Source organism: Salarias fasciatus, chromosome 22, assembly GCF_902148845.1.
Source record: "Salarias fasciatus chromosome 22, fSalaFa1.1, whole genome shotgun sequence".
Taxonomy (NCBI): domain Eukaryota; kingdom Metazoa; phylum Chordata; class Actinopteri; order Blenniiformes; family Blenniidae; genus Salarias; species Salarias fasciatus.
In genome coordinates this window covers 20153302-20169764 of record NC_043765.1, presented here as the reverse complement: position 1 = coordinate 20169764, position 16463 = coordinate 20153302, and the positions used below count along the sequence as shown (strand labels likewise).

The window sequence follows — 16463 nt, the reverse complement described above, 5'->3', positions numbered from 1 at the left end:
TTTAAAATGAACAAATTACTTTATACTGTTTTTTTGATTTCCATGCTTGTTTCTCCTGTGATGACATTGGCATATTTTATGTATTTGCTGCTGTACCATCCAACCATCCATCTAATTTTATTAGCTTGCTGTTTTTGGCTTAAGTATTGATTTCAGGCACTTCAGATTCATGTGAAAGTCTGAAAAGTCCTACTAATGAAGTATGCCATATCTTGGGACTCCTTGAAGATCATTCCAATGTACATCTGCCAATAAATCTAGCTGCATTGAAAAGCCAAAACATATTAAAGAATATTTCTGTAAGCACTGAGTGATGCTGGCAGATATTTTGGTTTTTGCAACCAAAGACAATATTATGCAGGAGCTATTCTGATTAAGGTGATCTGGGTGAAGTTAAAATTCATTCTGGGTCGCTGATTTACCTTCATGTCCCACAATTGTAGCAGTTTGCTGCTGATGCTGTAAAAAAAATGGATAAAAATTCACTTTGGAAAGTATTTCTGAACATCGCGTTTTTATGTGCTTCATTATTACAGACATGTGAAACAAAATAGATCGTTCCACTCTTTACAAAAAAAACAAAAAAAAACAAAACAATAATTTGGTGCCTCACTCAAACAATGCTTTTTAGATTCCCAGTGTGTTTGGGAGCTATCCATGTGCTCCCTTCACTATATATAGTCTTAATCATTTGGTTTAAATCACACGGAATGATTGTTGGTCGAACTCCACATCATGTCATGAATTTAGGGCTAAAAGATAGTTAAAAATATATATTCACACTAAAGAAATTTGAAGAACCTCAGATTTGATCAATCCAAGTTACAAGCAAAACGCTTTGAATATTGGTCAAATGTTTTGCAGTGCTTGCACAAAAATCACCTCTTTTGTTGGATTACATGCTGTTGGTGATGGTGCTTTTTTTCTTTCCTTTTAAAGTCAACAGAGAAGCAGCACGGCTTACGGAATGAAAGGTTAGTTAATTCAGAGCCCACAGTAGAAGGCGATGTAGACATTTTTAAATAAGTTTTCACTTCTCCCAAAAAGGAATGTGATGACTCCTCCACTGAAAATGCTGATAGGAAATGAAACATCTGACCAACCTTTTACTACTGACTGAATTTACAGACCAACATAGAATGAGTACTCTGAAGTTTTTAACTTTTTCATTTTCTGTTTTCACGTATTTTTACTTTGGAAGAAATGTATGATATAAACTCAGCAATCTTTACAATCTGTGTGTAGCTCTAACTGTGACACCATAGTTTCTTGGCAACAGCACTGTGGATCAAAATCTGCAGGCACGCCAGTCTATGAAAAACTTTATTGTGAAAACAAGACAGGAGAATGATTAAAATTTACAGCGTGAACACAACAAGAAGAAAAAAGGTTTAAATTTCATATTACATCGATACAGATTTAATTCTTCCTTCTGAACTCCCAACAACCTCTGGTGGGACAGAACAGCGAGTGGTGGTCTATTGCTGTAAGAAACAACGAGAAATGTCATTAACGTCTGCCACAGAGAAAACACACTACCACTGTTAGAACAAGCACAGTGTGTTCTCACCTTTGCCTTTTGGCTCTGGACAGGCAAGTAGAGTTTAAACTCTGCTGGGAGCTCATCCTCAGAGTAGAGTCTGTCTGAGAAGTACACCCTCCTTATGCGACAGTTCGCATGAATCTGAAAAACAGGTGAGACATCAGCATAAAAAAGCATTTAAAGGAGCTGATCCAGACAGATACTTTGTCGTCTGTGTTACTGCACTAACCTGGACTCGCAGTGTCTCGGTGTAATTGGTGCCATAGGCCCTCCTGGTGAAATCCGACAGGTTAAACTGTATCTGGTTCCAACCATCATCCAGCCTCATGGGCATGGTGCAGATAAATGGCTTTACTCGAGTTGTGCTTTGGTAGTTGCTTGCCCGAAACCGGCGGCGAACATTTTTATCATCCAACACCTGCATGTTGTAAAGACACGTGGAGACGAATAACACATGAGTGACCACAAAACTTGGATTCATCTTTTGACAAGAAGATGAAGATGTCTGCATCTGTACCTGAATTTCAAAGGTGAAGTACTTTTTGAGGTTCTTTATAATCATCACCAAAAATGGTAGTTTGATACCAAGCGTCTTCTTTGGATCAGCAGGACATGTTATGTAGGTGGTGCTGCAGTAAGGGAGTTGAAATGGAGAAGTTAGGAGAAGTTGTAAATTAGGAGATATAATAAAACAAGTGTCGACATCAATTTCTAGAAGAAAAAAAAGACTGCAGCATAAAATACATTACAAATAGAGACAGATAACATGTGTTAGATTAATCTAAATGTCCTGGACGAAGGATAAAGAGATTCCTGAAGTATTCACAGCAAATATCACTCACCTGACATTTGCTCCTTCAACCTCCAACACGTTTGAGTGTATGTCATTGTCAGTGACTCTCTTTATGTGGCCATTCTTTACCTGGAAACACACAAAAACATTTTTTCAGGCCCCTTGAAGCAAACTTGTGAAACACAAAGCTCAAATCAGCTATTAAAAAAAAATTTCATCTCAATGTAACAACTGAAACACTTATCTTTCTTAAACTTAACTTATACAGCTTAAGTGATTATTGATATATAACGTGGGCACTATATTTTTAAGCCCTTTTTATTAAACTCTATAATCAGTAGTAATAGTGATAGAATTAGGACATACGGTACTCGAAATTATAGAAATATTTTAGACAAAATGAACAGAACAGACAAAAACTGACAAAACTCGCAAATTTTTAAGATGATACTCTCAGTTTTAGGAGGTACACGTCAATCATCTTAATGCTGAAACATGTTAAATCGCATGTTAAAATGTGGGAGAACAGGGGGAACAGACAGGGTTATCGGTCACGACTTAATTTTCAAGAACACTAAACATAAATGGACTGGGTGTTTTATCACTTTTTAAAGACTGGATTTTATTATAAATATGCAACCCCTCACTGCACTGAATATATCACATAAGAGACTTCGCCGTTTGAGTTTCTTCTTCCAACACAGCATAACGTCCGCAATCAACGCGGCAAGACGCGGAAATCTCGCACATTTCAGCTTTACTGTTTCAATTAAAATGTTCAGCTTACCTTTTTGTCCCATATTTGTAAAGGCTTACTGCCAATACTGTAGAGGATTGACAAGAACCCGCTCTGGAAAGTGTTTTTAAACATATTCCTGCGTTGAGTTACGAGCGAGCGTCACTCTGTGTACAGATTATTTGTTTCCGTTTCCAGCGCAACTACTTCCGCCCAGAAATCTCCAGTTCCGGTCCAAAACTGTGTTGTTTCTGGCGCATAAATACGAACGAAAAACTCCCCAGATTTCTGGCGTCTTGAGACGCTCACAAACGGTTTCAGTAGTGTGATAAAAGAAAAGATCCTACGGATCGATTAATTTGTTTTTTCGTGTTGCCCAGGAACCAAAGTTTATCGACTGTTGTTCACTCCGGGTGCTTAATGTGGACGTCTCACTGTCGTCATGGCAACATTCTGTCGCGAGAACGTCAAGTGAAATTTTAGGGTCAATAAGTAGTAGATTCCACTTTGAAAGCAATTCTTCCTGTCTTTCTTTTTTTTGGAGATTTTCCAATTAAAAAAAGAGGCTGATGTTTGCTGAATTTGTTGACCTGTGGTTGTTGGAGAGTCAATAAAAGCTAGACGCATTGCACCTTCCGCTCTGATACAATTGCATTTTAACTTTTCTAAACTGATTGGTTGATAAATATTTTTTGTTTATTGATACACTGGTTACATTCATTTCAAATCAAAGATATCTTGCGTATAATCTGAGTATTTTCATGGAACCTTTGATCTCTTATTATTCATTGGGTGTTCAGTTTAACATCAATGTGTGAAGTCTTGAAAAGCACAGCATGTTGAGGAACAATATAGGCTTCTAACCCTGCAGAATATGGGTGGATGAATAGCAGAGAAAAATAATGTATGAATGGAGATCTCAAAAGCAATATTTAGTACCTCTGTCTGACTGTGGGGGGCAGTGCTGAACAGAATGTTTTCTTGAGAACACACAGCAACAGGGCCATGCTGAGACATTTTGAGTCAGATTTTTAAAACAGGGTAGTGTCATGACTCAGTATTAGAATCTGGTATTTCCACAGCTCAAACTGTTTAATGCAGTATTGCGTATGAATACAGTGAGCATGGAGATGCTCAGTACTGATCACATTCAGATGCAGTGCTCAGCTGACAGTTCCCAGCAGATTGGTTGCTGAGAGAAAACCCAGATTGGCTGAAAGCTGGGAGTTAATAGAAGGAGAGGCTTCCATGAAAGATTACAGCTGTGCAAAAAGAGATGAAAATGAACAATTTGAACAGATTGTATTTTGACATGGACATCACAATTAGAGTAGACATACGACACGACATGACAGTCCAGCTCTGCACAGTCACGGGCCAGTTGGCCCCCATGGCAGGGAAAGGGTACCTGTGGTTGTGTGTGGGAGACCTGTGTGTTCACCATCCGGTTTGGGTGGCAGATGTTCAGGACTGCTGTATCCTGGGGCTGGACTTCCTCCAGGACACTGGGTGTCTGCTGGACATAGGCAGGGGTACGCTTAGCTTTCCAGGAGGCCCTACAGTTGCCATGGGCCCCCTAGCTCCCGGGCCCCCACCCTCAGCCCAGCTCGTCTAGAGGCTGAGAGCCACTGCACGTTCCTCCTGCCCCCCTCCCCCCCGTGGTTAGCCAAACCCCCACAGCCTGCTGTTTCCATGGACCCCCATGCTAAACTAGTAGCATTAGCACAGTGTATGTATGTAAAAAAAATAGGGCTGTCAAAAATAACACATTAATTGTGTTAATTAATTTATGTAATCAATCTCGTTAAAATTTTTAACGCAGTTTAACGCATTCGCATTATGACAAGCCTCACCTCTACCAGCGGGTGGCGGTAGTGCACCCGCGTGGAATGCAAGCTGCCTGCAAACTGCCAGCAACCGAAGAAGAAGAAGAAGCCTCACCTCAGCCTCGACTGATCAAGAAGCACATACACTGTCAGTACATTATCATTAGGTATTAAAGTTTATTTAGCCTTTTTTTCTGTTTCTGAATCGCGGGGGCGGCGCCGGAGCGATACTTTCACTTCTGTGTGCAGACCTTCTCCTCCCTCCAGACAGAGTCTGCTCTCTCTTTCCACGAGTTTTTCACTCTGTAAGTGTAAGTGGAGCCATCAGGCTGTAGCTCCGTCAGGCTGTAGCTCCGTCTACTTTCACTTTTACCGTCATGTTTTGTCTGCTGCGCGGACGTCCGCGAATCGGTCCGCGCGGACCCTGGCGGACAGGAATTTATGACGATTTTTATGTCACGCGGACCAACGCGCACCCACGCGGACATTTTGAAGCATGGACGGGCAGTAGACAGCAGGCAGAGGAGGCCTGGCATCAATTCATTTATCAAAACAGAAGAAGAAAGCAATATGGAGGGAGATAAGCCGCTGGCCCCGTGGATTGTACTTGTTTGATTAAAAAAATGTTTAAGCACTTTTCTGTTTTCCACACAAAAAGGAACATTGGCTAAGAATGCCCTGTTTAATTGTGCAAGAAAAAACTGTGGTATCTCTTAGTTTTACTTTTCTTGTGGTGCTACATTTGTTACAGAACAGAAAATGTAACTCCTGCCAAAAGCCAACTTTAGAGAGACTGCAGAGGGAGCACTACACACACACACACAGACATTATGCTATGGTGTGCATGTTTTAGTTTTTTGAATTTTATTTTATTTGGAGCCTCAAATATAAAACACATCACGTGTTAAATATATATAATCACGTCCTGTCGTTTTTTGGTTAATGCAATACAGGAAAAAAAGGGTATATTTCAGACATAGTTGGACATTGCGATTATTTGTGATTAATCATGATTAATTAATTTGTAAGCTGTGATTAATCTGATTAAAAATTTTAATCATTTGACAGCCCTAAAAAAAATATAGAGAAACTTCATTAAGTTGGCAAAAATACTACTTTTTAGTATTTTTTAGGCATCCTTTATCTGCAAATGTGATTGAAGGATGTTTACCAAATATTTAATATAGGTGTGCGGACTTTTTATGTCTCTCAGTGTGCATGCTACAACATGAAGTCAAGGTCAGCTTTATGGGCTATATGCACAGCTCCATTACTTTCTGAAGTTCAGACAGCACCTTTATTTCCTGTGTTTCATGATAGGATGAACTGGTTAATCCAGGTGTGTCTGGCCATTTACTGAGGTCAGTTTCATAACCATTTGGATTTACTTCACGTGCTAATACACCATCCCCTGGTCCACTGGAAGGAGTATTTTGTCCACTTTCGTCAGTCCAGCTCTGTTTCCTCTTCACCTCCAGCAGTTGAGCTAAGCTATCTACGATGCTAACAGCTGGGAGCCAGCCACTGGATACACAGACACAACAAAGGTATTTATGAGCTTATCTCACTTTGTAAATAATAGGGATGGGGCGTGGGTCCAAAATCTTCGGAGTATTCCTTTAAGCTCCAAACTGAATTTGATCTTATTTCCACCATCAAAGTCAAAACACTCCTTCTGCAATCCAGACAGCTCTTTTTTGAATCCAGTGATAATGCTGGGCGACTCCTCTCTTAACTAGCCAGGGCAGAGGCCTCATCAAGACTAATTCCGGCTGTTAAGTCTTCTACTGGTGCAACATGTTTTGATCACGATGAAATAATAAGACTTGTTGAGTTTTACTCCACTTTATATATCTCTAGCCATCCGAGATCTCCCGGCGATGTGCTTGATAATATCAGCTTTCCACAGGTGGATAACGATGCAGCTGAGTCTCTTGGTGGGCTCATTACCGTTGTGGAAGTGAAGGAGGCCATTACGACACTCCAGAATGGCAAGTCACCAGGGCCTGATGGCTTCACAGCTGAGTTCTATAAGACCTTCTCAGATTAGCTAGCCCCTTGCTTATGGGGCATGTATGATGAATCATTCGCCTGTGGTCGTCTCCCAGGGTCCCTTTCAGAGGCCACCATTTCCCTTCTCCTTAAAAAAGGATAAGGATCTGTTGCTTTGCACAAGTTACAGGCATTTCTCGGTGAATGTCGACTTCAAAATTCTCTCTAAAATCCTAGCTTTGTGTCTACATGCTTTGCCCTCTATTATTGGACTTGACCAAACCGGTTTTATGTTAGGCCGGCAGTCTTCATAACACCAGGCATATCTTTGATATCATTTATTCCTCTGATTCTGATGTGCCAGAGGTTGTGGTCTCCCTTGATGCAGAGAAAGCCTTTGACAGGGTTGAGTGGAGTTTCCTGTACGATGTTATGGTTAGGTTTGGCCTTAATGAGGCCTTTATTCTCTGGATATCTATATGTAACCCACCTGGGTTAACTTAATTATTAGGACTAGAAACTAGGTTCGGAGGAGGGTTTATAAGAGAAGTGAAAATTCACAATGAATAAATGGAGCCACAAAATGATTGAACTTGAATAACAATGAGCTTAATATAAAATAGAAAATATAGATTCAGTGCAAAACATTCAACTCTTTAAGGAAACATCACCACCATTTATCAAAAAAATCAGTTCCTCAAAAATAAAATGTTCTCAAAAGGGGTGAAAATTCCCTTTCAAATGTTCAGGTCAGTGTTCCTTTAGATCCTGGTTAGTCTTTTAAGTTTAGTTTCAGTCAAATCAAAGTAAAGTCAAGTCAAGTCTAAGAGCTCTAAAGTTCAGTCAGAATAGTCAGATGTGGTTGGACGCTACTGCCACGCATCCTTTGTTTGATGGGTGATGAAGGCTTCCCACCCTCAGCAGCAGGAATTCTTGATCTGCTACTTGGATTAAGGGGGGTCCTGGTCACTTGCTGGGGCTCGCCATCTCCTTCATCAAGGAGAATCCATTTCTCAACATCAAAGTTTTCTGAAGGTTTCAAAAACCTAGTCTGTATAGAAACAAGGCTACTACTAAATGAAATCAAACAATTCTTTATTGCCATTATGAAATAAAATGAAAATGTGTCACACATTGTTACAACATAATGGTGATACATTTTATATATATAATTATTTATCCATTTTCACCTTTGACTACAGTTTCTCTTCTTAATAGAACAGTTTTTATCCAATTTTTAACCAACAAATCCATTTTACCTTCATGAATTAGTATTTAAACATTTTTTTTAACTCTCTAGTGCATAAATCATGAACTGAATAACATTCACAGGTGGTCTTAGGCTACATTAACAATGGAGCCCCAAGATTTCATGTCTTCATAGCAAATCCAGTTCAAAGGATCAGGGAAACAACAGACCCAGCACAATGCTACCATGTTGAGACTGACCAAAATCCAGCTGATCACGCCTCCAGAGGCCTCAGGATGGCAGAGTTGATTAGCTTGAATTGGCTCACTGGACCAAAATTTCTGTGGCAAAGAGAAATTCTGGCACCAAAACCAACTCCCCAGTTTATGGTGGGAGATCCAGAAGTCCAGAAATCAAAACGACTCAAGCATTACACACAAATGTGATTGAAGAGGAAAAGTTTTTGGAGAGATTTAAATGTTTCTCAAGATGGCATACAGCATTAAATGTGGTTGCTCGGATCCAGAGACTAGCAAAACGAGACAAAATAGCAGAGGGTATAACTGTTGAAGGCAAAAGACAAGCCAGTTTTGTGCTTGTAAAGCTGGCACAAAAAGATGCTTTCAACACGGAAATGTAAGGAGGAAGGAGTATCTAGCATACATCTCGCTCAGACATTGCTGGCACTCTTCAAGATTAAATGTAAACATTGGAAATATCGTCATTGTCGAAGAAGAGATTTTGCCAAGTGGAGACTGGGAAGAGTGCTAGATGTTTGCAAAGATGAGGATGGACTGGTTCGTAAAGCCACTGTACAAATGAGAAATAAAACACTGAAGAATCAGGGGCAAAGACTCACTCATTTATCTATCCTTGAGCATCCCATTCTTAAATTAGTTGTGCTGGTAGAAAACAACTAAAATTTGTTCTAAAGTGATCAGTCTGTAAACACAAAGCTGTGCAGATAATTGAAAGTATCAATTCAGAACTGAAAGGAATGAGATACCTGTTGTTTACTTCTGCAAGGGAAAAAATCACTTGATTTATTGAAATGTTTGCACAAGGGTTATCATAAGTCAAAGTAATTTGGTGGGAGATTGAATAAACTTGAAACAGACATCTGTATGAAGCGTCGCCATTGCTTTGAACGGGTGTAGCTACAGAGCATCTTTAACTCCTCTGCACAGAACAGAGTGTCCCTTTAATCCTTTACTTTCCGGTTCCGTCCAGAGTGTCCCTTTAGTCCTTTACTTTCCGGTTCCATCCAGAGTGTCCCTTTAGTTCTTTACTTTCCGGTTCCATCCAGAGTGTCCCTTTAGTTCTTTACTTTCCGGTTCCGTCCAGAGTGTCCCTTTACTCCTTTACTTTCCGGTTCCATCCAGAGTGTCCCTTTAGTTCTTTAGTTTCTGGTCCTGTCCACAGTGTCCCTTTAGTCCTTTGCTTTCCGGTTCCGTCCAGAGTGTCCCTTTAGCCCTTGTGGAGGAGGGGCATGGTTTGCTCTTGGCTGCAGGAGAGAGGGAGGCGGGGAAGCGGTTCAGGGAGCCAGTGTCCGAGGTACAGCAGGTGCTGGCAATTGATTTGATGACTGTATCTCCTGCTAGAAGTAGTGTGCTGGACCGGGCTTGGGGGAGAGAGAGGAGCAGAGCTGCACTGACGGCAGCAGAAGCTGGAGGAAGCCAGCTCACGCAAGCCTGAAAAGGCTGGACCCTGGGACGACCAGGACGAGAACTGCACGGTGCCCACGTTGCGCGCCAATGTAGCACGCAAGTGCTACCGCGGGTCGGCTAGACACAGGTGACTCCACAGCCAGTGAGTTCAAGCTTCTTTATTGCACGTGTCAGTGGGCCCAATCCCCACATCTCAGTCCAGTGGGCTTCTCTAGCTGCCGCCACACCGTGCAGTTCTCGTCCTGGTCGTCCCAGGGTCCAGCCTTTTCAGGCTTGCGTGAGCTGGCTTCCTCCAGCTTCTGCTGCCATCAGTGCAGCTCTGCTCCTCTCTCTCCCCCAGCCCGGTCCAGCACACTACTTCTAGCAGGAGAGACAGTCATCAAACCAATTGCCAGCACCTGCTGCACCTCAGACACTGGCTCCTTGAGCCGCTTCACCGCCTCCCTCTCTCCTGCAGCCGAGAGCAAACCATGCCCCTCCTCCACAGCCCTTTAGTTTCTAGTCCTGTCCACAGTGTCCCTTTAGCCCATTAGTTTCTAGTCCTGTCCACAGTGTCCCTTTAGCCCATTAGTTTCTGGTCCCATCCAGAGTGTCCCTTTAGTGCTTTACTTTCCGGTTCCGTCTAGACTAGTGTCCATTTAGCCCTTTAGTTTATGGTCCTGCCTACAGTGTCCCGTTAGCTCTTTAGTTTCTGTTCCTGTCCCAAGTGTCCCTTTAACTCTTTAGTTTCTGGTCCCATCCACAGTGTCCCTCTAGCTCTTTAGTTTCTGGTCCTGTCCACAGTGTCCCTTTAGCTCTTCAGTTTCGATTCCTGTCCCGAGTGTCCCTTTAGCTCTTCAGTTTTGATTCCTGTCCCGAGTGTCCCTTTAGCTCTTCAGTTTCGATTCCTGTCCCGAGTGTCCCTTTAACTCTTTAGTTTCTGGTCCCATCCACAGTGTCCCTCTAGCTCTTTAGTTTCTGGTCCTGTCCACAGTGTCCCTTTAGCTCTTTCGTTTCAGTTCCTGTCCAGAGTGTCCCTTTAGCTCTTCAGTTTCGATTCCTGTCCCGAGTGTCCCTTTAGCTCTTCAGTTTCGATTCCTGTCCCGAGTGTCCCTTTAACTCTTTAGTTTCTGGTCCCATCCACAGTGTCCCTCTAGCTCTTTAGTTTCTGGTCCTGTCCACAGTGTCCCTTTAGCTCTTTAGTTTCTGGTCCCGTCCCAGGTGTCCCTTTAGCTCTTCAGTTTCGATTCCTGTCCCGAGTGTCCCTTTAACTCTTTAGTTTCTGGTCCCATCCACAGTGTCCCTCTCGCTCTTTAGTTTTTGGTTCCGTCCACAGTGTCCCTTTAGCTTTTTAGTTTCTGGTCCCGTCCAGAGTGTCCCTTTAGCCCTTTCGTTTCTGGTCCCGTCCCGAGTGTCCCTTCAGCCCTTTCGTTTCTGGTCCCGTCCCGAGTGTCCCTTTAGCTCTTTTGTTTCTGGTCCTATCCCGAGTGTCCCTTTAGCTCCTTTGTTTCTGGTCCTATCCCGAGTGTCCCTTTAGCTCTTTTGTTTCTGGTCCTATCCCGAGTGTCCCTTCAGCTCTTTTGTTTCTGGTCCTATCCCGAGTGTCCCTTTAGCCCTTTCGTTTCTGGTCCTATCCTGAGTGTCCCTTTAGCTCTTTTGTTTCTGGTCCTATCCCGAGTGTCCCTTTAGCTCTTTTGTTTCGATTCCTGTCCCGAGTGTCCCTTTAACTCTTTTGTTTCTGGTCCTATCCCGAGTGTCCCTTTAGCTCTTTTGTTTCTGGTCCCATCCACAGTGTCCCTCTCGCTCTTTAGTTTTTGGTTCCGTCCACAGTGTCCCTTTAGCTTTTTAGTTTCTGGTCCCGTCCCGAGTGTCCCTTCAGCCCTTTCGTTTCTGGTCCCGTCCCGAGTGTCCCTTTAGCTCTTTTGTTTCTGGTCCTATCCCGAGTGTCCCTTTAGGTCCTTTGTTTCTGGTCCTATCCCGAGTGTCCCTTTAGCTCTTTTGTTTCTGGTCCTATCCCGAGTGTCCCTTCAGCTCTTTTGTTTCTGGTCCTATCCCGAGTGTCCCTTCAGCTCTTTTGTTTCTGGTCCTATCCCGAGTGTCCCTTTAGCCCTTTCGTTTCTGGTCCTATCCTGAGTGTCCCTTTAGCTCTTTTGTTTCTGGTCCTATCCCGAGTGTCCCTTTTGCCCTTTCGCTTCTGGTCCTATCCCGAGTGTCCCTTTAGCTCTTTTGTTTCTGGTCCTATCCCGAGTGTCCCTTTAGCTCTTTTGTTTGTGGTCCTATCCCGAGTGTCCCTTTAGCTCTTTCGTCTCTGGTCCCGTTCAGAATGTCCCTTTAGCTCTTTCGTTTCTGGTGCTGTCCCAGACAATCCCTTTTTGCTCTTTAGTTCGGTTTTTCCCCATCCGCTAGAGTGCAGTTCGATTTTCCACCGTCCCCGTCTGCTTTGTGTTGCTCTTCCCGTCCCTCAGTCTCCTGTCTCTTTCCTCCACCTGTGACCCCCCTCTGCTCGGGATGTTGGGTGGTGGTGCCTGTTATTATTGCGCCGTTGTGGACCTTAACAAGACCATTTACAAAAACATAACAAGAAGAAAAAAGTTTTAAATTTCATGTTACATACACACAGATCTAAATCTTCATTGTGAACTCACACTCACCTCTGGTGGGACAGCACAGGGAGTGGTGGTCTCTTGCTGTAAGAAACGAAAAATGTCATTAATGTCTGCCACAGAGAAAACACACTACCACTATTTGAACAAGCACAGTTAAAAAAGAATGTGGGTTCTCACCTTTGCCTTTTGGCTCTGGACAGGCAAATAGAGTTTGAAATCTGCTGGGAGCTCATCCTCAGAGTACAGCCTGTCTGTGAAGTACACTCTCCTGATGCGACAGTTTGCATGAATCTGAAAAACAGGTGAGACATCAGCACAAAAAAATCATTTAAAGGAGCTGATCCAGACAGATGCTTTGTCGTCTGTGTTACTGCACTAACCTGGACTCGCAGTGTCTCGATGTAGTTGGTGCCATAGGCCCTCCTGGTGAAATCTGACAGGTTGACCTGTATCTGGTTCCAACCGTCATCCAGCCTCAAGGGCATGGTGCAGATGAACGGGTTTACTTGAGTCATGCTTTGGTAGTTGCTTGCCCGAAACCGGCGGCGCACATTTTGATCATCCAACACCTACACGTTGTAAAGACACGTGGAGACGAATAACACATGAGTGACCACAAAACTCGGATTCATTTTTTGACAAGGAGAGGAGAATGTATCTGTACCTGAATTTCAAAGCTGAAATACTTTTTGAGGTTCTTTACGATCATCACCAAAAAAGGTAGTTTGATGCCAAGTGTCTTCTTTGGATCAGCAGGACATGTTATGTAGGTGGTGCTGTAGCAGGGGGAGTTGAAAAGGAGAAGTTAGGAGAATCTTTTAAATCCAACACAAGATGTGAATTAGGAGGTATAATAACACAAGTGCCGACATCAATATTAATTAAAAAACACTAACATAAAACACATTAAAAATACAGGCTGATAACATCAGATTAGATTGATTTAAATGTCCTGGACAAAGGATAAAAGATTCTTGAAGTATTCATATTTAATATCACTCACCTGACATTTGTTCCTTCAACCTCCAACACGCTTGACTGTATGTCATTGTCAGTGACTCTCTTAATGTGGCCATTCTTTACCTGTAAACACACAATAACAATTTTTCAGGCCGATTAAAGCAAACTTGAGAAACACAATGTTTTAAAGAGAAAGATATTGTAGCGCCGAGCGGCGACTTGAAGGCAGGAGATGAGGAGACTGCTGCTCTTTGCTCAACCGGGCATTACTGTTAAAACAACTAAGCACCAGGAATATCTCACACACCAACACAGAGACAACATAATGCTTGCACGCAGGCAGGGTCACTCCCCCAGCAACCCCCCTGACCCACGGTCTGACAAAATGATCAGCCTTCAAGTACAGAGAGAATTTCAGCCGTTTCAGGAGTTTACAATGCGTGTGTAATCTACAAAAAAATTATCTGTCTCGTCCCCATGGCCACATTTCTGGCTCAATGTTCACAAAGTATTCCTAAGAACGTAGAGATTTTTGTTGTGACGCTCACAATCTGGTCATTTGGTCTCTATGTCAAACAGCTCTCTCTCCAGGTATTTATTTCTCATCCCATATGGATGATCCTACAGACATGAAATTTTCACGATAAATTCATAAAAGGCTTCTGACACTGACAGAGGAAAAACAAAAATTCAATTTTGCCTCTCGCCTCTCTCGAGAAACGACATTTCTTCAACCAAGTGCAATACATGAAAAACTGCTGATTCACTGTCAGGCCTGGAGAGTGGAGCTTGTTTCCATGGCAACAGCAGCGCAGCTGCAGACTCTGCCATGGCTGATCTGAGCCCAGAGCTCACAGAAGGAGTATGGAAAAGTTATACAAATACAAACACACACACACACACACACACACACACACACACACACACACACACACACACACACACACACAGATCGCAGGCACAAAGTTGAAATTTCCGCTGGAATTTTCTAGTTTAAATGTGTAGCTTACCTTTTGGTCCCATATTTGTAAAGGCTTACTGCCTATGCTGTAAAGGATGGATAAGAATCCGCCCTGGAATGTGTTTTTAAACATCTTTTCTGTGTTTTTTCCCAGCGAGCGTTACGTCTGTGGACAGATTTGTTTCAGTTTGCAAGTCAAAAGAAATTTAGAACCCCTGGGTTGCTATGTGGCTGATGATGTCATCACTGGGGAGACTGTGGTCTGGAATGAATGGGGGAAAAAAATGCAGGTTTTTGGCCATTTTCTCGGTTATTTTTCACTGGAACACCAAGAAAATTCATAGCACACCAGTCCCGGAATTTACACACGTTTTGATGTGACTTTTGTGGTGCTGCTCCAAACGGTGTGAGACCAGAGAGATTCTGTCTTAGCCGGAGAGATTTCACCATTTGGGAGCTATTAATGCAAACAGCTCAAGTTAGCTCCTTTTTTAGCCACAAATAATACATTGTGCCCCATTGGCATACTTCTACAGGTGCTGGAGGACTGGAGGGATGAAAATAGCCAAAGAGGTTTGTAAGGTCACTCCAAAGAAGGTGTGAAAGCTTCAGCAAGCCACCTATCACCGTTTTTGGGAAATTAATAAAAACGTGAAAATAGAAAATCACGAGTTTTACTTTTTTTTCGGGTGTTTCCCTTTGTGCTACAGCCACCACAGCCGGCACATACGAATGTGGTGTCGAGACTGACATTCCATGCAAGTTTGAGCGCGTTTGGTCCAGTATTTAAAAAAATGGTGAGCAAAAGACACTCTGTTAAGGCGTTTTTCAAATTTGCTCTGAAAACGGGCCCGGAAACCCCCAGGAAAGGCTTCCGCTGGGGCTAGAGGGATGAAAACGCACACGGGCAACACCCCCACCCCCACAAATAAACGTGAATTTAAACTCTCTGTGTTGTTTTTTTCACAGGTTCACCTGCACGTGCGTACCCCGTGACTTTTGAGGGCCCGCGGGTCGGCGCCATGGTAAGTCGTGGAAAATAGATGCTAAACGAAATTGCCACATTTTCTTTATTGTTAAAATTTTCTTTTGTGTTTTTAGCAGGCTTTCAGACTTCATATGTGCGCGTCTGTGAGTGTATGACGGCGTGTGCTTCACCAGTCCACAGAAATAAACAGCAGAAATCAAGTGTCCTGGCCTGATTCAAACACAACGCAGGAGAGAGTACAGAGCCGCTAGCCATTCATCACGGGACTGTTGTGGCTGTCTGCGTGTGGAAGCCGGCAGTGTTGCAGCGCGTGGAGTCTGTGGCTCGCATCCCGCAGGAGGCCGTGGTTACGAGTATGAAGGACAAAAAAAAAAAAAAGAAAGCACGTTTTGGAAAGCTGGGATACAAGGGATGGGGGAAAATTTTATTGAGTGTGGAACTGAAGAAGATAAATTTAGAAAAGTTTTCATTTAGTGTGTCAGTAGTTTTAATATCAATTCTTCATTGTCTTTCAGTGATTTTGTTCTTTCGTTTTATGAAATTTTGTGCTTCTCTGTAACCATGGATGATTTGAACTGGTCAACTGTTGGCAGGGGTCTGAAAATGTTCTTCAACCCCTCATTACATGCAGTTGGTGGTCTGTCAGTAGAAAAACCTTTCATCTACTCCTCACCATGCAAAAGCAGGCCAAACAGTGAGTGGGGATGACTGAAGAGAGGTCTGGTAATGCTGCTTCTCATTCTGTGGATCAAGATGGGGGACATGTTCCTGCTAATCTGCTCACTGATTTGATGAAACAAATTGGAGCCAGCGTTGGTGAGAATATTGTCTCATGTCTGAAGTCTATTCCAGCCTCAGATACCAGTTTGACTCGCTCTGCTATTACTGATCCCTCCAAGGTTAACCTGACAGTCACCCATGACAGTTATGAGCCTCATCCATTTTGGGGAGACAGCACTGACAGGATCTCAGTTACTGAATGGGAGGAGTCTGTGAAAGTGTATCTGCGTAAGAGAGACATTCGGGTGTGTGACCAAGCAGAGGAGGTTTTGAGTAAGTTACGAGGGCGAGCACGCGGTGTTGTGAGAGTGGGGCTACGCAGCAATCCTTCCCCGAGTTTGGACCAATGGCCTCGCCCCGTCTTTGACATACTCAAACAGCACTTCAGTGACTCTGTGACATCTTTTATGCCTCGAGCTGATTTTTATGACACCAAACCCCCC

The 16463-nt window shown here is 43.0% G+C and overlaps 2 protein-coding genes across 2 annotated transcripts; both read right to left on the bottom strand.

The window, feature by feature from the left end:
• Nucleotides 1–1310: 1310 nt before the first annotated feature.
• On the bottom strand, nt 1311–3282 carry LOC115409229 (cilia- and flagella-associated protein 20). Its single transcript, XM_030120300.1, has 6 exons — nt 3124–3282; nt 2386–2465; nt 2061–2172; nt 1773–1961; nt 1571–1684; nt 1311–1484 (listed from the first exon to the last, which is right to left on the bottom strand). Exons 1-6 carry the CDS (start codon nt 3205–3207, stop codon nt 1479–1481), a joined length of 585 nt encoding a protein of 194 aa, XP_029976160.1. The 5' UTR covers nt 3208–3282; the 3' UTR covers nt 1311–1478.
• A 9202-nt stretch (nt 3283–12484) lies between these two features.
• Nucleotides 12485–14385, bottom strand: LOC115409818 (cilia- and flagella-associated protein 20-like). Its single transcript, XM_030121096.1, has 5 exons — nt 14302–14385; nt 13335–13414; nt 12996–13107; nt 12712–12900; nt 12485–12622 (listed from the first exon to the last, which is right to left on the bottom strand). The coding sequence occupies exons 1-5, from the start codon at nt 14383–14385 to the stop codon at nt 12485–12487; spliced, it is 603 nt and encodes a 200-aa protein (XP_029976956.1).
• Between the last annotated feature and the right edge of the window lie 2078 nt (nt 14386–16463).